The sequence below is a fragment of the Xenopus laevis genome, chromosome 3L, assembly GCF_017654675.1.
Source record: "Xenopus laevis strain J_2021 chromosome 3L, Xenopus_laevis_v10.1, whole genome shotgun sequence".
NCBI classification, from domain to species: Eukaryota; Metazoa; Chordata; class Amphibia; order Anura; family Pipidae; genus Xenopus; species Xenopus laevis.
In genome coordinates, this window is record NC_054375.1 from 57,141,680 (window position 1) to 57,162,384 (window position 20,705).

The following is a 20,705-nucleotide window of genomic DNA, read 5'->3' on the forward strand; positions in this document are numbered from 1 at the left end:
CATCACGCAAAACCTTCACGGCCCGTGGCCGTCTCTCCTCTTCTTGGTCTACCTGCCTCTGCTAGTCCCTGCCCGCCTCCCAATGAAAATTGAGTAGGCAGTGACTGTGGGCGTGACGGTGAGGCACATTGAGCAGGTGTCTGCAAACCGTCACTGCCTACTCGTTTTTCATTGGTAGGCGGGCGGGGACTAGCAGAGGCAGGCGGACCAAGTAGAGGAGACGGCCACGGGCTGTGAAGGTTTTGTGCGATGCTAAAGCTGGTGCAGGTATGTGGGGGATATGATTGCACTGCGATTGCCCAAAAAACTGCTCATAAAAAAGAATTATCCCCGATTATTCCTTTAAAAATGTGAAATGCAATACAACCAGCAGATCTACACACCAGTGATCTTCTGCCTTACAAATCTACTGCACACGGTAGATTTCAAAGCCAAAATTTACCGATTTGCTTAAAAATGTGCTCAAAGTGATAACGGACAGGTTCCTATAAAAATAGGAATGTGTTGGTATCTGAAAAAAAGCTGCACGCAAACTATAAGCAGCTAAGAGCTCCCTAAAGCCGACCCCAGTCCAGCGAACCTTAGTAACGGCAACCCTCCAACTCCATTAAATCATCTTGTGAAATTGTTTCAGTCATGCTGGGCTGGTGGCAGAGCAATCCCTCCATAGGCTGGAGTCCGGTTTTCATTTGTAATTAGACTATTGAGGGATATTGCCGCCCCAGCCCAGCGTGAATGAAACAACACTGCAAGATGATTTAATGGTGCCGGAGGGTAGCCCTTACTAAGGTTTGCTGGGCTGGGGGCGGCTTTGGGGAGCTTTTAGCCAATTATATTTCACGCGCAGCTTCTATTTACCGATACCGACACGTTCCTATTTTTATAGGAACATGTCAGTATCACTTTCAAAATGCAAGGAGAGATGTGACTTTCCCTGTGATTTTCAATGTTAAAGGGGACCGGTCACCCTAAGAAAAAATTCCAAATTCTTTATTATCATGTTAGCTGAGCAAAATAAACTTTACAACTTTGACAGCTCAATTATTTAAATACCTTTATAACAAGTATGGATGTTTTAATTAAAAAAATAATTTGTGTTTCAAGTTTAATTTGCAAAGGACCTTCATTATGCATCTTTTTATGTGTAGGCGACAGGTCCACTTTAAGATAAGTAGGACCCTAGCAGCCAAATAACACTTTAAATACCAGCCTGGACAGGCTACAGAACAAAATGTAATTCAAAAATCCTAAAGAATAAAACAATGAAGTCCAGTTTTTATCTTAGAATGTCTATAGCACAGCCATTGTACTCCCTAACCCACACTGATTCTGCCATATCTAAACCTCCTGTGTTCAGTAAAAGAGAATCCCCAATCAAAAAGTGTTTTTACATAATGAAATATAAGTTACCAATACATTGTTCCCTTTAAAAAAAGTTTTTACTAGAGCACACAGAACTGATTGATGCACTGGTAACGGCTACAAATTTGAATGGTATGAAGTAGAAAGTATAACAATCTCCCTACTGTCACATTCTAAATTACCCATTTTACCGCTAACAATCTAAACTAGACTTGATGGTGGGGTTTGGAACACGCTGAATGTACTGAGGGAGCTGCCAGCAGCTGGTTTGTGTGAGGTATTCAATGAAACATGGCGTAACGCACAGCTTTTGTTCCCCAAAAAACCAAGCCAGGCATATTGTAGAAAAGCAATGTATTTTGAACAATATCATTTTGTTTTAAACAATTAGCATATTTTCTTTCTGGACTTCAGCAAATAAAGTAACCAGTCTGATAAAAACATAAGTGTCAAATAAATATGATTGCCATAATTGTTCACACTGTGTAAATGACTTGATTAAACGTTAGGCAGTCCATTGTGGGTACTTTGATATGTTATATATTCTTCTTTGTCCATCTTCCCTGCTGGAACATTGAGTTTGGTCTTGCAAACACATTCCAAGCTTGCTCAGTTTTACTAAATCTTCTGCCACATTACATAATGTACCATCTTGTAATATAAAATTGCTGTATCCCTCCTGGGTGTTTTTTGAGTGAGATTTGGCCATTTTTATATATATATGTAGAAAGGCAACTCAATGAAGCTTTTGAGGAGGTCTAATTGACGAAAAGTGCCAGGCTAAGTGACGTAATCCTGGTGCACCCAAAAGTCACTACACTGCATGGAGAGAACGCCAGTACTTTTCTACTCCAGAAACAGCACAAACCGATGGGCATCAGTGAGAGACTTTGATACTATGCTGAAATATTCACTTCAAATACAGTGTGTATTTTTAATTGATTTTAACTTAAAGAAGTTTTCACACTAATCAAGCACATTTCCCTAAATCTTCCCAGTCGGGGTTATGAAGAGAAGCGAACGAATCCTTTCCAAAGTGCAAAAAAAACCTGTGACTTGTTTGGCTTGTCTTTATATGGCCCTACTTTTATGCAGAGCTGGAGGTCTTGCACCGGGTAATCACTTCTTTACCTTTACGGATAATCTCACTCGAACATCACATAGGAAAACATTCATGAGGTCTTGGCCTGCTTCAAGTGCAATCCTCTTGATCATCTGGCCACCAACTCCAATGAGAAGTTTCTGCATATTAAAAGGAAAAATGTATTCTTAATTCACACCCTGTCAACATTATCCTGATAAAGATAGATTTAATCAACAGAAAAGAGATAATACCTACCACATGATTTTCTTTTTGTACCAACAAGGTCTGCAGAATGACTAGTTCTCCTCCAGGACCTTCCTCCCACACCTCTGTAATCTAATGACGTTAATAAAGGAATCAAATAAAAGTGTGAGATTTTCTGTAGATTAGTATGCTGTCACAGAATATGTAGTTCCCTCAACACTGTACATCCAAAGCCGGGGATTTTCAAAAGCCTGGGGTTACCAATACATATTTTCTAGCCAGTAGTAAAAAAAATGTGTATGATATACTTCATATATAAATTAGCAAACATCTTACATATACACATTGCTGCAATAAACATGTACAGTTACAATCCATTTAGGCTCTTTCTGGTGCAGTTATAGGCTTTAGACAATTATATTTCAACATTTCACTGGATACAGTATAATTATTTACATTTTTAGAAAAGCAGTATTGTTAATGCGATGATAAATAGAAATATGCAGGTAAAAAGCATCTATTTTCTCATAATGGGAACTATTTGGCGCTTATACCCTTGCAAGAATGGATTGCACAAAGTGAGTAAATACATAGAGAAACAAATAAGAGACCCTTACTTGAGAAACATTATATGGAACTTCCTGTGGCAAATACTCCAGAAGCTTCTCCCGTATAATATTGTTGCAGATTTCCTGAGGTGATTGGGAAGTTACCACATCACTGTGGTATTCCCACTCACCAGGCTTGGCAAGAGACATAAGATATCTCTGAAACACAAAGGTAAAGTAATTGGGTTTGTTTTGGGCAACCAAATACATATACATATTCCTAAATACATATACATACTCATTTAGGTATGAAAAGTTCAGGTCCCCCTGTCTTTTTTTAGCTACAATGCAGGTTTTTTTTCTCATCGTCATAATTACCTTCAGTGTCTGCACCTCATCTCCATTCACAGCAGAAAGCATGAACACATCCTGAAAATGAGGCCAGCCTTTCTTGCCCTTTAAATCCCGGAAGTCCTGGTTCCTTTCAGAAATGGAAGCTGCAGAATCTCCAGTCACTTGAGGAGATTCTGTAACTAAATTGCTTTCCTTTAGGGGCCCAGTATCATCTTGAATCTGAGTTGAAGGGGAGGATGCCACATTTGCCTTAGCATCTCGGTTTTGGGAAGCTTTGGCCAATGACTTGATTACAATTTTCTTGCCGTTCACGATCCCCTCAGTCAGTTGGTTTGTCAAGTCAAGCAGAATCCCTTTCTGTTTTATCAGATCCACCTGAATGAGAAATACAAAAGACAACAAATATAACCATCTACAAATTGATGACATATTGAAGTCTAGGGATAAAACAAATCTGCAGTCAGTTGTGCAGTCAGTTACACACCTCTAACATGTATGGATCCAGCTTATTCATAACTAGGATCTATAATATTTTAAGTAGTTTATTGTAGACAGTATGTACAAATACACTGTGGACTTTTCAGACATTCAGTTCCTCAAATATTTTTGTTTCACTAATAACTGGGTCTAAACCAGGTCAAAACCAGGTCGGGTTGGGAGGGGAGTTTTCCAAGCAGACCAGAGAATGATGCTGCCAAAAGTTTAAAGTTAGAGATGTACTCACTTTGTTCATTACTAGTATACTGGGGATATTCTGGTACTGAGACAAACACTTGAGAACTTCAAAGTTTAGCGAACATCTGGTCCAGTGATCAGAGACATCCAACAGAACCAGCACTACAACAAAAGGAGAGACTGATACAGGAGCAGATCAAATGGTTGATAGCACTTTCGTGCTGTTCATGCACAAGACATTTGATATTCTGTCAGAATGAAGGTTAATAACTAATTCATCAGGCAGTGGAAAGTAGTCACATGGTGCACTGCTCACGTGTTGCCAGGAGGCTGTAGCAGATGGTACAAGAGCTATACTCTATCTGAGACCTTCAGGAATTGTAAAAACACAGTGGTTTTCTGACGGTTAGTTTGCAACCCATTTGTAAAATTTATTTTTTAAGACATACTTCCAAGAACAAACAGGCATTCCCCATATCGTACCCTAACTGTGCTTCACACTCAGCACTCCCAATGCTATGACCTGTAGACGGTGGCACAGACCCACATTTTGGTGATGTGCCACTAAACAAGTATGGGATCGGCTATCCGTTATTCAGAATGCTCTGAATTACAGAATGGCTGTCTCCCATAGTCTTCATTTTATCCAAATAATCCAAGTTTTAAAACATTATTTCTTTTTTCTCTGTAATAATAAAACAGTGATTTGTACTTAATCCAAACTATGATATAATTAATCATTTTTGGAAGCAAAAGCAGCCTATAGGGTTTATTTAATGTTTAAAGGATTTTCTACTAGACTTAAGGTATGAAGATCCAAATTACGGAAATATTCGTTATCTGGAAGACCCAAGGTCCCAAGCATTGTGGATAACAGGTCCCATACCTGTATTTCTTTGCCCTGAGATGACCATTTGCTAATGAGGAAAATCAAAATAATTGAACAGCCCCATGACCCATTCACTTTATGTTGTCTGTATATAGGCTGATGGTTAGGTTATCGTTTAGTCAGCCTGTAGGCCAAATGGTGGTGTAAAAAAAAACACTGGTCCATCCACTGAAGACTAATCTGAGTGAAAGCAAGAGGGATATGTGGCACCTCTCACTTCCTCAACTGCTGATGTCCACCTACCTGCCATCAAGGCAAATTGGTGCTATGAACTTCAGCTTGGACACACCAATTGCAATCTAATCTGATTTCAAATGAGAAAAAAAAAAACAACCCTTACAGTGCCACAAATCGTCAAATAGTTTGGCAGTAGGACTGAAATTGTCCAAACATTACATGTAAAATTTACACTACTTCAAATATACTTATTACATATACTTCCACAGATGACAATTGTTTGCAAAACTAAATCTCATTTCACATATACCAAAACAAAACATGAGTGTGGCCTAAACTGCACTAGATGGATTTAGTCAGTCCATATGCCAGTTAATTAGACTGCATAAGGTCTCCAAAGAGATCCATTTTGGTCCAAATATTTGGAGTCCTTTCATTAATATTACCATCTACAGTGGTGTGAAAAACTATTTGCCCCCTTCCTGATTTCTTATTCTTTTGCATGTTTGTCACACAAAATGTTTCTGATCATCAAACACATTTAACTATTAGTCAAAGATAACACAAGTAAACACAAAATGCAGTTTTTAAATGAGGGTTTTTATTATTTAGGGAGAAAAGAAATCCAAACCTGTGTGAAAAAGTAATTGCCCCCTGAACCTAATAACTGGTTGGGCCACCCTTAGCAGCAATAACTGCAATCAAGCGTTTGCGATAACTTGCAACGAGTCTTTTACAGCGCTCTGGAGGAATTTTGGCCCACTCATCTTTGCAGAATTGTTGTAATTCAGCTTTATTTGAGGGTTTTCTAGCATGAACCGCCTTTTTAAGGTCATGCCACAACATCTCAATAGGATTCAGGTCAGGACTTTGAATAGGCCACTCCAAAGTCTTAATTTTGTTTTTCTTCAGCCATTCAGAGGTGGCTGGTGTGTTTTGGGTCATTGTCCTGCTGCAGCACTCAAGATCGCTTCAGCTTGAGTTGACGAACAGATGGCCGGACATTCTCCTTCAGGATTTTTTGGTAGACAGTAGAATTCATAGTTCCATCTATCACAGCAAGTCTTCCAGGTCCTGAAGCAGCAAAACAACCCCAGACCATCACACTACCACCACCATATTTTACTGTTGGTATGATGTTCTTTTTCTGAAATGCTGTGTTACTTTTACGCCAGATGTAACGGGACGCGCACCTTCCAAAAAGTTCAACTTTTGTCTCGTCGGTCCACAAGGTATTTTCCCAAAAGTCTTGGCAATCATTGAGATGTTTTTTTAGCAAAATTCAGACGAGCCTTAATGTTCTTTTTGCTTAAAAGTGGTTTGCGCCTTGGAAATCTGCCATGCAGGCCGTTTTTGCCCAGTCTCTTTCTTATGGTGGAGTCGTGAACACTGACCTTAATTGAGGCAAGTGAGGCCTGCAGTTCGTTAGATGTTGTCCTGGGGTCTTTTGTGGCCTCTCGGATGAGTTGTCTCTGCGCTCTTGGGGTAATTTTGGTCGGCCGGCCACTCCTGGGAAGGTTCACCACTGTTCCATGTTTTTGCCATTTGTGGATAATGGCTCTCACTGTGGTTCGCTGGAGTCCCAAAGCTTTAGAAATGGCTTTATAACCTTTGAAGTTGAACTCAGGTGTGATAAACCACAGTTAAGTTATTTTTTAACAAGGGGGGCAATCACTTTTTCACACAGGCCCATGTAGATTTGGAGTTTTTTTTTCTCCCTTAATAACGTAAACCTTCATTTAAAAACTGCATTTTGTGTTCAATTATGTTATCTTTGACTAATAGTTAAATGTGTTTGATGATCAGAAACATTTTGTGTGACAAACATGCAAAAGAATAAGAAATCAGGAAGGGGGCAAATAGTTTTTCACACACCACTGTATAAGCCAAGAGATAACAGTTAATTGGTGAATTGTGTTACCTAGGTCAGCTGATTCCATCGATTGCCATGGATCATGCAGTAAGGATTTCTCCAAGTTATGTCTTAAATGAAAAAAAAGTATAAAAATGTAAAAACACATTACATAAAACTTCCAGTGCAAAAAATTGCTAGCAATTTTAGGAGCATAAGAACGTCCTGTTATCAAGCTTTCCTGTAATTACAGAGAACAAATTTCCTGAACAATAGCAGGAAGTCAACCCCAAAAAACTGGTCAACTAAATAAATAGCACAACTGATTTCTGTGTTCTACTACAACTTTATAACTGCCCAATGCTACACACATCAAAAGTACTTAACAGAATGATAATAATAAGATTATTATTGGACTACGACATTTGTTTTTAGATTGCTTTTCCAACAAAAGCAAACCTCAATTAAATGAAGACAAACTTTTCTGAATTCTAAATAACTGCCACCTTGAAAGACACATGATCACTTCTGAATCTTTATACACGGTAGGAATGTTTTCATTAAGGAAAAGATTATTTAAATGGTCCATTAACAACAGGCTATAAAATGCCCTAAATGCATTTATACAAAACGTTAAAAAATGCACATTAGTAAATCCTAAATTAGAAAGTGCGATATTTCTATTTAAAAAACAGGGATAGTTTTTCCTGCTAAGGCTTTTAGGTGCAGTTAATAAATATAAATTATAAGGATACATAGAACACACTAGGGTGTTCTTAGACAACAGAAACAATTAGCTGAACACTTGCCAAAAAAACCTGCACTTCTACTTAAATTTGTTCACCATTAATTTATATTTTAGTATGACATAGATAGTGATATTCTGTGAAAATTTGCAATTGGTTTTCATTTTTTGTTTTTGACTTTTAATTCAACAACTCTCAAGTTTGCAATTTTTAGCTATCTTGTGCTAGGGTCCAAATTACCCTAGCAACCATGCATGTATTTGAATAAGAGACTGGAATATGAATTGGAGAGGCCTGACTAGAATAAAGTAATAAAAAGTAGCCATAACCATAAAATGTTTAGCCTTAGAGAACATTTTTTTAGATGAAATCATTAACCCCCATTTAAAAGCTGGAACGAGTCAGAAGGAGAAGGTAAATAATTTAAAAAATATATAAAATGAAGTCCAATTGTAGCCATTCTATAACATACTAAAAGTTAACTTAAAGGTGAGCCACCCCTTAAAAGAATTTACAATACAGCATAGGAGAAATGGTATATAACGTCAAATGATTCCTTTTTCAGTGTTTGGTGTTACAGGTCTTGTAATACAGAACTGATTGTCCAGAGAACTCACCTTTTGACTTTTGAAGCAGTAACCATTCCAGGAGTGTCTAGAAGAATCTAGGTATATTCAATTTAAAGAACACATACATATGAATGTTAATATTTATACACATTATAGACCCCAAACTTGAATATAAAATCCCAGAGCTATAATATAAAAAGTATTTAAAGGGGAACTCCGGCTTCCAAACCAAAATTTGATAAAGAGGCCCACATAACACAGAAAACCCTAATATAACCATCACGGTTACCTGTTTCTTTGAATAAATGCCCTTTCTATGCTGAAATCCAGCTGTTTTACAGTTTTTCTCTTGTGCATCATTTGAAATCCTGACAGGGAAGGAGGGACTAAACACTGATGTTACATATTGTAACAACTTCTCCACAGCTTACAGACAGCATGCAGGAACTACATAACCCACAATGCATTGCACTGTGATATTCCTTTCCTTATTGAAATCACGTTTTCAGGGAATTGTGGGGTTTGGAGGATACTGTCTGAGGATAAATGGCTATTGCTACAAAGTAACAGTAGTCAGACAGCTCAGCAAAGTAGTCAGAGAGATCAGCAGGAGAGCAGGGGGCTAGGTTTGGGAACTATTCCAAACCATTAAAAATCACGAAAAGTCTGCATATTTTTGAAATTACAGTATATATATTGCAAAGTTGCTTGAAATTATGTTTACTTTTCAAAAGGTTTTAGTTATGTTTGTGTGGAGTCTCCTTTTAATTAAAAGAAGTGAAAAGCCTAGAAACCCAGAGGGTTTGGTATTGTGTTGCATGCCCAGTCAAAGCAACTAGAAATACAGACGAGGGTGCAAAATGCCAAAGGGGAATTTTTTTTCCATTTGACAGTTGGTAAAATGAGTAATCAGTGAAGGGAACTTCTAGAAAGTAACATTGTGGTAATACTGTGTAGCAGTTATAAGTGGGGCAACATGAACATGTCTTCGAATTATCAAATGGCAAGTGATATGAAGCTTTGGTTCAAACAATCTTGAGACACAAATCGACAATTGGCACAAAGATTTCCTAAACAGCCTTTAAAAAAAAAAACACAACCATTATTAATACAAACCAGTTGTGTCTCCCCCTCAGTAATAACACCTTGTGCTTGACAACGAGTTGTGTGTACTTTCTTTGACACTGGAAAAACCTGAAAGACAGATATATGAGCATGCACAGTATGTCACAGCTACATATTATTAGAATGGATCCCCATTTTATTTTTTTTACTCCTTTGAAAGGTCAAAGGATAAGGAAAAACTCACCAACACACACACACCATAGTTTTTTCCACAGGCTGGTGCTCTTCAGGAAAAAAAAACTACACAAGACCAAGGGGATCTTTCTATAGAAGCACAGTATCATCAGTTTACTCGTGTTTGCCAGGGATCTCTTACAGTTTTCAGTCGTGCGTGAAAATTTGTGAACCCTTTGAAATTTTCGATATTTTTATATGATTGTGACCTAATCTGATTTTCAAACAAGTCCTAAAAGTAGATGAAGAAAATCTAGTTAAACAAATGAAATTATTAAAAATTTATATATTTGGTCATGTATTTATTGAAAAAAAATGATCCAATAACATAACTGCATGTGGCATAAGTGAATCCTTAGGATTATCATATAATTTGAAGATGAAATCGGTGTCTGGTGTGTTCAGTTAATGGCATGACAATGAGGTGTGAGTGAGAGACCCTGTATTATTTAAAGAACTGGGGTCATTTGTTTAACTAGGTTTTTTTGTCTACTTTTAGGACTTGTTTGAAAATCAGATGATGTTTTAGGTCACATTCATATAGAAAATTTAAAAGGGTTCACAAATTCATACAAGACTATACATAGACAGACTTGGCAAGTACTGTGCAGGCACTAGTCTAAGTCTACCAAAGGAATGACAGGGAAATGCAAGTAAGATTTATTTCCCAAAAAGGAGCACTGCTCAGATAGAAGCTTATGGAAATCACTGGGAAGTAACAAGATCGCCCTTTAAGATTTAGATACACGTGTCCCTTCTTAAAATTTAGATATACGTGTCCCTTCTTAAAATTAGTATTGCTCAATCCTGACACTCACTGAACATGTTTAACCATCAGTTACTGTTTAAAAACCACTGGCATCCAACATTAAAATAAAGGATAAAGTAATGCACCAAGTATTGTTTTATTTCATCTTCCATTACATTTACACATGTATGGGTTCATTCTAGTTATAGGAATCACTTATGTATAGCCATATAGCCTGATAGAGGAGAATTCAGTTAGTGTTATCATTTAAATTTTCTAGGACCTTAATTTACCCTTCTAATTATTTCCATTTTCACAGACACATATCTAGATGTTTTAGCCTTTGTTTTTATGATAAACTTTTAATTTAATATAACTTTAAAACGTAATGTTTACTTAAAGGAGAACTAAACCCCCCTAGGTACAAAAGAGACACTAAGAGTGTACAGACAGAAGATGGCACCTGGGTACTCCGCCGCGCTGATCTGCTTTTTTTTATCTCAGGTTTTCAAATAGGGGCACCATTTTATATAATAGACTGTATGGGGTGGGAGAGGTGAGGGGGCTGAAGGAGGTTAAGGGGGCTCTTGTAGCTAAGGGGGTTTAGTTCTCCTTTAAGAGTTCAATGAGAAAAAAGAAATTTAGAGATAGATAGTATGGTTTAAGGGACCTTGTACCTTTCTTCCTAGAAGCTGGTTGGATAATGTTGATTTTCCAGCATTTGGAGCACCTATAATGGCAATTCTAAGAACTTTAGCATTCACTGGCTGATCTGGTCTGTGTATTAACAAACTGTCATGTTCAACTGTACAAAGAGAAAAAAACATTAAAACATTTTAGATCAAGGCATGAACATACTAATGAATTATGAGTCAATGTACCACCAGTGAAGTACCGAAGGCCACACTGCTATTGCTTTCTCCAAAGAAATAGAATCAACTTGAGAAGTAAGCAAGGAACTTTTAAAAAGCTTGAACTACCTTCATTAGTTAATGCTATATATGGAACTCACAAGAAAAAAAAACTATTACAAGCAATCATCAGTGTATTTATAAAGGTGTTTATTTTTAACTCCTGGCTGATAATGCTCAATATAATGCCAATATATTACTTCACTTCAGACCCGGTGTAACAAACTGATGTTTAACGTAAGCAAAGAAAGTAGTATGAAATATGGTGTATCAAGCAATAGCACTTGTGTTGGGGGAAACAATAGACCACACACCAAGAGGGAGCTCCTGGTGCAAGCCGCCATGTTGCGATACTGGGAATAATGCCCTGCTTACGCTCGTTATGCACGTGCATGAGACATCACACACTGTATGTAAATGGTATTCTAGTACCATTTTTTTTTACACCATTTTATAAATATGCCTCATACTCTGACAAGTTCAAAGACATCAACACTAACATTTACGGTAGGCTCACAACAGCTTCTGATTGCCAGAGTCCAATGGGAACTTATAGATTTATAGATTCAGAAGTAAGCCCATCAGCTGACATTTAAATTTGTATTTATTTACCACATAAATCAATCTATTTGAGGCAAGTGATTTGCTGGTCATAGCCAAAAAATATAACAAAAATAACAATTGCCAGTGATACACAAGACTTGTCTTTACCTTTATCATAGGAGACAGCTGGTGGGTGTTGGCACAGATGGTCACTGGAGGTTGTTTCTTCATTAACCCCCAGCAAATGCTTTATAGCAGAGTCCTTTCCATGCACACAAGAAACCAACACATTAAGTCTTTGAGTCAATCTCCTCTTTAAGAGACTGGAATGGACTGCAAAAAAGAATAATAACCATAATACATAACAAAAATGATCAAGGCAATAAAACACTGATGTGCAAACAAAGCTTTCTGTTTAGAGGTTTTCTGCTTACATGAATGAGATCATTGATGGTAATTACTAAACTACATTTATCATAATTTTATCAAACAGATATGTTAAACATGTCGATTAACAGTGTACACACAAGGGGAAATTTACAGCATGACAAAAAGATTATGTTCTGAACGTAGGGTTGCCACCTGGCCGGTATTTTGAAGGCCTGCTATTGGTTGCTAATCCATAACATTAAAAAGTTGGAAGTATACATTGTATATGCTGATTTTCATACAAAGCAGCCAATAACAGTACATGAAGTAAAGAGGATTCTGCCAAAAGAGCTTGATGGAGAAGGGGCTGAGACATTAGACAGGTGTTAATATCTCTGGCAGGTGAGGTGGCTGAAGGTCAGTATAACAACTGTATTGTAATTTGTTGTGGGCTGGACATCCCTGTTCTGCCAGAGATATTAACACATTAAAAAAAGAATTATACTTAATGAACGACACACAAGAAAAACAAGTAAATTAAATAAGAACCACTGAAGTATGCAAGCAACTTTTCTACAATGTTCTTGAGTGATTTTACACTGGGCCATAAGAACCATGCTTTGTTTTAGTTTGCAGCCAAACATGTAAAATGTAAATCAGGACATATGTGGCAAATGTATTTAATACTTGTTGGGTCATATATTTTTAAAGCTGTGTAAAATATTTTAACCTTCAATAAAAGTATAAAAGTTTACACATTTATAAAGCACTGCTGCAGTTCTTACTTGTGAATAGGGATGCACCGAATCCAGGATTCGGTTCGGGATTCGGCCAAATCGAATCCTAATTTGCATACGCAAATTTGAGAAGGGGAGGGTAATTGCCTGACTTTTTGTCAGAAAACAATGAAGTAAAAATTTTTTCCCTTTCCACCCCTAATTTGCATATCGGATTTAATTCGGTATTCAGCCGAATCTTTCGCTAAGGATTCGGGGGTTCGGCCGAATCCAAAATAGTGGATTCGGGGCATCCCTACTTGTGAATCTATACAATGCCCTGACTATAACCACAAAAAAGAAAGAAACAGTGTCTGGTGCTATTAGTTGTATTAAACCAATGCCTGTTTGTGTTGTAACTTCCCTCTGCTCATTTCTCCTTTGGAGGATGGTGAGGTGGCTGAAGGTCAGTATAAAAGCTGTATTGTATTTTATTGTGGGCTGGACATCCCTGTTCTATTAACACCTGTCTAAAGTCTCAGCCCCTTCTCCCTAAAGCTCTTTTGGAGAATCCTCTTTACTTCATGTACTGTTATTGGCTGCTTTGTATGAAAATCAGCATATACAATGTATACTTACAACATATTTCATGATGTTAAAATAAAAGTAAATAAATGATAATGTTGTTATAATTGAAAGATTACCTACAATTCAGAGGGCATGCTGTTCTTTTATGTCAATCACTTATTTCACAATCATGTATCGAAATCCATAAACTACCTTCTAATAGTCTCTCAGACTTACCACCAGTGCGACTTGCACTCCAAGCAATTGTAGAGCAAACCCGCAAAGAACATAACATACTGGGCCACATGATAGGCAAAGCTTAAACAAAACTCTTTTATCCCGTATGCGTTCTCATGGGCGCCGCCATCTTTTAATGACTGTCGATGCTAAAAGGGGTTAAAGGAAGAACGAAGACATCACATCCGGTTGTGTTTGCACAGTAAACGATGGAGATTGAAATTCACGAAAAAGTTAAAAAAATACGTGAAGTGCGCAGAGATGATGGCAAGAGAAAGCCTCTCCGATTTGTGTTTTATAGAATTTCACCCTAATCTGTGTCTGTCAGAATTCCGTATTCAGAGGTCAGAGTGACGAAATCAGAAAGGTTGAAATTTCTCACTCTTCATTGGACGAGGCTGAGTGGGCGGTGCTAAATTTGACTTTCTCCTACAGCAACATTTGCGGAAGTAGCGCTGTTCGTAGTAATAATAGTACATTACAGACAGTGGGAAAAAAAACAACGAAGCATAAATATTTATTCCGATTATTATTCCATGCATCGAGATATGAATTTTCGGTTGCCCTTTGATTTCAATTGCAACAATCCTTTGCCAGAGGCTAAACCAGAACAGGGGGCGGGGCAGATAGCATTGGGGGTGGTGCAGTGATGTTGGGGTGGACATGATGACATCAGAGGAAGGCACAATGATATCAGTGGTGTTATGACGCCGGGATGGGCATTGCTTAGATGCAAATGGCTCGATTTCTATTCAGTTTCCTGAAAGTTTTGGGATCTATTATACAAAAATCAGTTATCAAGAAAGCTATGAAATACAGAAATGCTAATTTAGAAAAACAATTGCTTATTTTCGATTGATTGGACATTGGTCTTTTTACAACCCAACTTAACTATGTCGCTATGATTTGCTTTTTTTCCTGTAATATAGTGAATAAAATAATATAAGGATATTATAAGTTACCGAGGAGTTTCATGACCATATAAAAGTATGAGGCCGAAGGCCGAGTGTTTTTATACAGGTCATGGAACTCCGAGGTAACTTATAATATCCTCATATTTTACAACTGGGGGTACTTTATTAATTATAATACACAAATTTTAGTGAGTCATGTGACAGAAATTACATCACTACTCACCGTTTATAACTGATGACATCACTACTCACCGTTTATAAGGATATAATTTACAAGATATTCATGGCTTTTGTGTATTATAAGACATTAACTGTACTTGATAATAACAACTAAGCCATGTTAAGTTGAGTAGCTTAGTATTTAAAGGAACAGTAACATCAAAAAAATGTTTTAAAAAATTCGTTAGTATACAACAAAAAATAAACACTAAGACAAATTAAACTTTAAAATAGCAAAGCCTTTATTAAGAAATAACTTACCGAAACTCTACTTCTGGTCCTCTTCAAAAAAGGCGACAGGGCAACCATCAATGCTGCAAAGTTTGATTTCTCCTCCCTGGCTACTGATAGCATGTGAAGGAAGCTGTGGGTATACGGCAATTGTTGGAGTTGGCTGCTTGTCTGCGTTGTACAAAAAAAGCTGCTGCCGCTGTACTGAGCACGCTGTCTTGGTGTTTATTTTTCGTTGTATACTAACAAATTTTTTGATGTTACTGTTGCTTTAAATGTTTTTATTCATTGGCCAGATTATCGTTGGGGTTTCACAAAGCTGAAAATCAAACAATAAGTTGAGACCCGAACAGGCCTTAGAAAAACCGAACTGTCCGGGTCAAAACCCGAACAGGTGGCAACCCTAGGTCCGAGTGTCAATACTTTTTTTTGTTGGCCACTGTTCGACCATCCCAAGCAATTTAACAAGGCTACATTTCTATAAAATGTAATCAGGGGCCGGACTGGGAGTAAAAAGCAGCCCTGGCAAAAAAAAATAAAAAAGCAGCCCAAATATACGTGTGCGATCCCGCCCACCAATTAAAAAAAAAACATTTGTGACCAGGGTCACCCCTACAAGTTAAAAATAAAAACATTGGTGGTCAGGGCCCCATTACAAGTTAAAAAGCTTGGTGGCAAGCCCCCCACCCCACATGTTAAAAAAAATTGGTGGCCAGGGTAGCCCTTACATTCAAGTAAAAAAAAATTAAATTGGTGGCCAGGGACCCGCATAAAAGTAATAATAATGTGTTCAATGGAACTTCAGCGTCATCTTCTTCAGCAACTTTGGCTCCCTTCAGTGGTTTCAGCTTCAGCTCCCTGTAAGTTTTGCTTCAGCATGGCCACCTCAGTCAGTGTTTGGGCAGGCCCAGATTTGTGGAAAGGCCACCAAGGCCGGGGCCTAGGGCGGCATGCTGCTCAACCACACCCACATTGGTTCAGAAACACTAAACTTCCCAGCGCCAATCCCTATTACTCTGAAAATGTGCACGAATAAAGGGGAGGGTACTGGTGCGACAACAACATTGGGTTGCCACCTGGCCAGTATTTTACCTGACAGGTAAAAATGATGGCTGATCCCAATGTTATTAATAGAGAAGAAAGATAAATATATATGAAGGCTGGTATTTTTTTACAGAAAAGGTGGCAAACCTAGCGAGAAATGAAAGCAGGCCTAGGGGCGCCTGCTATGTAAATCCGCCCCTGTGTTTGGGTCCCTAATGCAGGGCAGTGTAGGTGCTCTATCTTTAGTGATGGTGTAAGCTCTTTTGGGTAGGGTCCTCTTCAACTTTTGTATCAGTTACTGGTGGTTATGTATGTTATTCTGTATGTTCTTTGTATTAACACATTTATTGTACAGCTCTGCGGTATATGTTGGCGCTCTAAATAAACATGTTGATAATAATAATGGTGTTACTGATTCATACTGCCGTTTTACACTTGCTCAACTTTCCATTGCTTTCAGAGGCCACAGCCTTCCCTTCCTTATCTATTGAATAGCCTTCCTTATTTATTTAGTAGCCTTCCTACAAATGTATTATCCCCAAAGCAAGTATGGCCGACCAACTGGGAAAATATACTGTATACATACTACCAACAGGAAAAAAACCTTATGCTTGCTTGTAAATGATGATGTATAATAACCCTGTAAAGGGAAGTCATCTTCGCTGTAAAAATCAACACAAAGGGGCAGATTTATCAAGGGTCGAATTAAAAATTCTAATTTTCAATATTTTTTATGGTCAAATTAGATTAGGGAGTTATTCTAATTTGATTTGAGTTTTTAAAAAAAATAGAAATTGATTTTAGAGATTTATCATACTCTGGCCCTTTAAGAATTTGAATTAGACTATTCGCCACCTAAAACCTGCCGAATTGCTGTTTAAGTCAATGTATATTGTATATATGGATATATAAGCTTTACCTCTCTTATAAGGTTCTGCTAATTTGGCCCAAAAGCCAGAAAGGGAAAATTTAACAAGCAGATAAAGAAATAGAATACATAAGGGAGATCAGTGTGATGTCAAGTAAAACTCACAACAATGTTAAATTCTATGTGATGTACATGTGTCACTTCAGCAAAAAAAGCCTGCAGTTACGGTTTCTGCATAGCATGAAACATTGGCACCACTTTTATCATTAAGGGGCCGATTCATCAAGAGTCGAATATCGAGGGTTAATTAACCCTCGATATTCGACTAGGAACTAAAATCGTTCAACTTCGAATATCGAAGTCGAACGATTTAGCGCAAATCCTACGATCGAACGATCAAAGGATTATTCGTTCGATCGAACGATTAAATCCTTCGAATCGAACGATTCGAAGGATTTTAATCCAACGATCGAAGGAATATCCTTCGATCAAAAAAACTCAGGCAAGCCTATGGGGACCTTCCCCATAGGCTAACATTGAGTTCGGTAGCTTTTAGCTGCCGAACTAGGGGGTTGAAGTTTTTCTTAAAGAGACAGTACTTCGACTATCGAATGGTCGAATAGTCGAACGATTTTTAGTTCGAATCGTTCGATTCGTAGTTGAAGTCGTAGTCGAAGGTCGAAGTAGCCCATTCGATGGTCGAAGTAGCCCAAAAAACACTTCGAAATTCGAAGTTTTTTTAATTCGAATCCTTCACTCGAGCTTTGTAAATGTGCCCCTAAATGTCTGTCATACTATGCAGGTTAGTAAATGGAATGTATGCAGTTACTTTTAGAACCACTTTGTTGTGTCAGCTGGTAACTTGCTGATCTGTATTCATTGGCAGCTGTTGTCTGTGCATAGTTCAGCAAGTTCTGGTCATCTGCTATTTGCATTCTACAGAAGCTTTTCCCCCATTAAAAACTGTTTTTAAATTGCAAAATGAAAGAAAATGCATTCTATGTGACTTTCAAATACAGATTAATTTAAAAATTTCAATTGAAATAATATTTACAAATAACTTGAAACACATTCAAATGTTTTAATAAATATATATTGAAAGGTTTTTAGAATTACATATTTTATTATGCAAAAGAATAGTTTTTGGCTGGTGGTTTTCATTCATTTATTTTTAAACCAAGTACTGAAGATAAAACTGCATGGCATATTTTGCCAGACTGATGTTTTTGGCACCATTAAAGCTGACAATACACACAAAGATCAGCTTGTTTGGTGGATCATTCTGCCAACAACTGGATCATAACATGGGCCTGTGCAGGTATGTTTGGAGAGGTTCATATCAGTTTGCCAAATGTGGTCTCTGCTGATTGGGTTTTCAAACCTGCTCCATAGCTATCTGGCCAATTTTTAGCCAGATATCTGTACAGGAGGCAGCTGGGCAATGAATTGTATCTTCCCCACACCTTCTGATCAAATTGCTCCCAGGTGGGGGAATTTGGGGACATATGCTACATGAAGGTAGTTTTGCCCCCTTATAAATACTGGATTTCCTAAGTTTTTATCTTTCTGCTCTATTAATAACATCACTTCAAGCATAATTTTTATCAGTAAGGCCAAAAAAATACTGTCCAAGCAGCTAGTAACCCTACATAGAGAATTACCCCACATATTTTTTTCAGAGACCTGGGAGAGTATTGTGCCACTGCCTGGACTGACAATCTGTATAAATACTGGAAATGGCAGATGGGTTAGCTAATCTTTGTTGGATCTTTGTGGGGCTGTTTGGGCCTTTCAAATGATATGCGGTATTTTGAGTCTCAGGCCCAAACTGGCTATATGTGGGTTTTGGCAAATGCCAAAGGGGCTGCTGTACATTGCCACAGACTAGAGTCCTGCAGCGGGTCAGGTACCCGCTGGTTACCCGCAAAAACCTGCGTAACCTGCGGGTTGCAGGTAGAAGTTTCAGGAGCGGGAATAGACGCGGATCGGATCGTGGGTCTTCTAAATAGAGAGTTTTACTCCTTTTTTTCTGATCACCCCTACTTTGAATAATGTCACTTCCGGTTCGCAATGACAGCACTTCCTGTTTTATCACGTCTACTTCTAATGATGTCAGTTCCAGTTTACAGTGACAGCACTTCCTGTTCCTTGATGGTCAGCGAGTCGGGTTGCGGGTCCAAGCGTGTAAGTATGCAGGTCGGGTTCGGGTTTAACAAATTGGTTCCGCGCAGGACTCTACCACAGACACAGGTGCATAACTACCAGGTGTGCAGGGATGCAATTGCACCTGGGCCTGCATCCCCTGTGGTGGAAACTGCATCCGGAGGGGGGGGTTCTACTACTCTGCCTGCACACGGGCCCTGGAACTGATAGTTACATTATTGCATAGACAGTCACTATTTATTGGGCCGGTGGGGAGCTGTTTGGGCCTCTGTGTGGGCTGTTTAAGACCTCTGTATACCTGAAATGCCAGGGCTTATTTCATTTCTTAGTCAAGACCTGTTACAGTTCAAGACAGCTGGAGGATTGTAGCTTGTATTTCCCTTAAAGTGCCACAGGCAATCTCATTTTGAATAAGCAGAATTTAGTCACACTTTATGTACTCTAGTCACATTACTGGGTAGGAGAAAGAGATGGTATGTGCCTGGTGCCCCCCCCCAGCTTTGCGCCCTAGGCACATGCCTACTCTGTCTACCCCTAGTTCCAGCCCGATTATCTTTATACCTATATAATAACGTTGATAATATGAATGCATTCAAAACTGTAAAGTCAGTTTAGTAATTTTAGTAGTTTGAAAAAAAAAACTAGCCTACACTTTTTGGAGGGTGCTAGAAGATAAGTAGTAGAGAGCAGACAGATGGCCCTAGAACATTATATAGAGGTTATGTGGACAAACCCTTTCAGGGCACAAGAGAATACCCTAGGGAGGTGGGCACGTGGCAGACACTATTGTGTCTGCCACGCTAGAGCTGTTGCATTTATGTCGAACAGCAGCATGGAGGCCCAGGACCCAAGCAGGTGAGCTCGGAGAGTGCAGTTTCCTATTCTCTCGTATATGTGGAGCAGAAACCTGGTCGATTATCTGGTGCAGAAGGGAGGTTTATTGTGCATGCTCGGAGAACAGTGTGGCCCAGGTCCTTATGTGCAAATAAAAGGAGGGAAGAGGCAGTCATTACTTACAAAATATTACAGCGCTTTCTTTTGTCTCACAGATCATATTAAACAGTGACTAATCTACTAGGCATATGTATATATGTTCCCTGCAGATTGTAAACTCTTGTCAGATGGGTTTCTCTTTATTTAGTTGCAATCTGTAACCCTTGTTTACTAAATGATTCTAGGCCCCCTGTTTTTTTTAATAGTTTAAATGGCACTATATATTTAGAAAATGATCAGCAAGAAAATTGTTTGGCACAGTAAGCTTTGCTCTGTTTCTTGCTGAAAAAACCAATGCACAATCCCTAAGGCTATGGTAAAGTCCCATAAGTGTGGTTACCAAATGTAGATTGTAAGCTCTGTGGTATAGAGAATCCATGTGCTCAAGCCGTGTATTGGTTAACAGAGTTGCATAAAAGCACA

At 38.3% G+C, this 20,705-nt stretch overlaps 1 protein-coding gene across 1 annotated transcript; it reads right to left on the bottom strand.

Annotated features, from left to right (window-relative positions):
* Nucleotides 1–1,701: 1,701 nt before the first annotated feature.
* Nucleotides 1,702–14,134, bottom strand: eral1.L (Era-like 12S mitochondrial rRNA chaperone 1 L homeolog). The gene is made up of 11 exons (XM_018252336.2): nucleotides 13,851–14,134; nucleotides 12,130–12,294; nucleotides 11,185–11,312; nucleotides 9,577–9,654; nucleotides 8,509–8,555; nucleotides 7,215–7,276; nucleotides 4,277–4,389; nucleotides 3,577–3,927; nucleotides 3,268–3,417; nucleotides 2,702–2,782; nucleotides 1,702–2,604 (listed from the first exon to the last, which is right to left on the bottom strand). The coding sequence occupies exons 1-11, from the start codon at nucleotides 13,918–13,920 to the stop codon at nucleotides 2,482–2,484; spliced, it is 1,368 nt and encodes a 455-aa protein (XP_018107825.1). The 5' UTR covers nucleotides 13,921–14,134; the 3' UTR covers nucleotides 1,702–2,481.
* Nucleotides 14,135–20,705: the final 6,571 nt, after the last annotated feature.

What these genes read in the sequence shown, in the direction of transcription:
- eral1.L (XM_018252336.2), bottom strand. Translation starts at nt 13,920, where the DNA reads ATGTGGCCCAGTATGTTATGTTCTTTGCGGGTTTGCTCTACAATTGCT. An exon ending in CTGAGGGGGAGACACAACTG is followed by an intron (nt 8,556 to 9,576) that starts GTTTGTATTAAT and finishes GAATATACCTAG; the next exon opens with ATTCTTCTAGACACTCCTGG. An exon ending in TACAAAAAGAAAATCATGTG is followed by an intron (nt 2,605 to 2,701) that starts GTAGGTATTATC and finishes TTTAATATGCAG; the next exon opens with AAACTTCTCATTGGAGTTGG.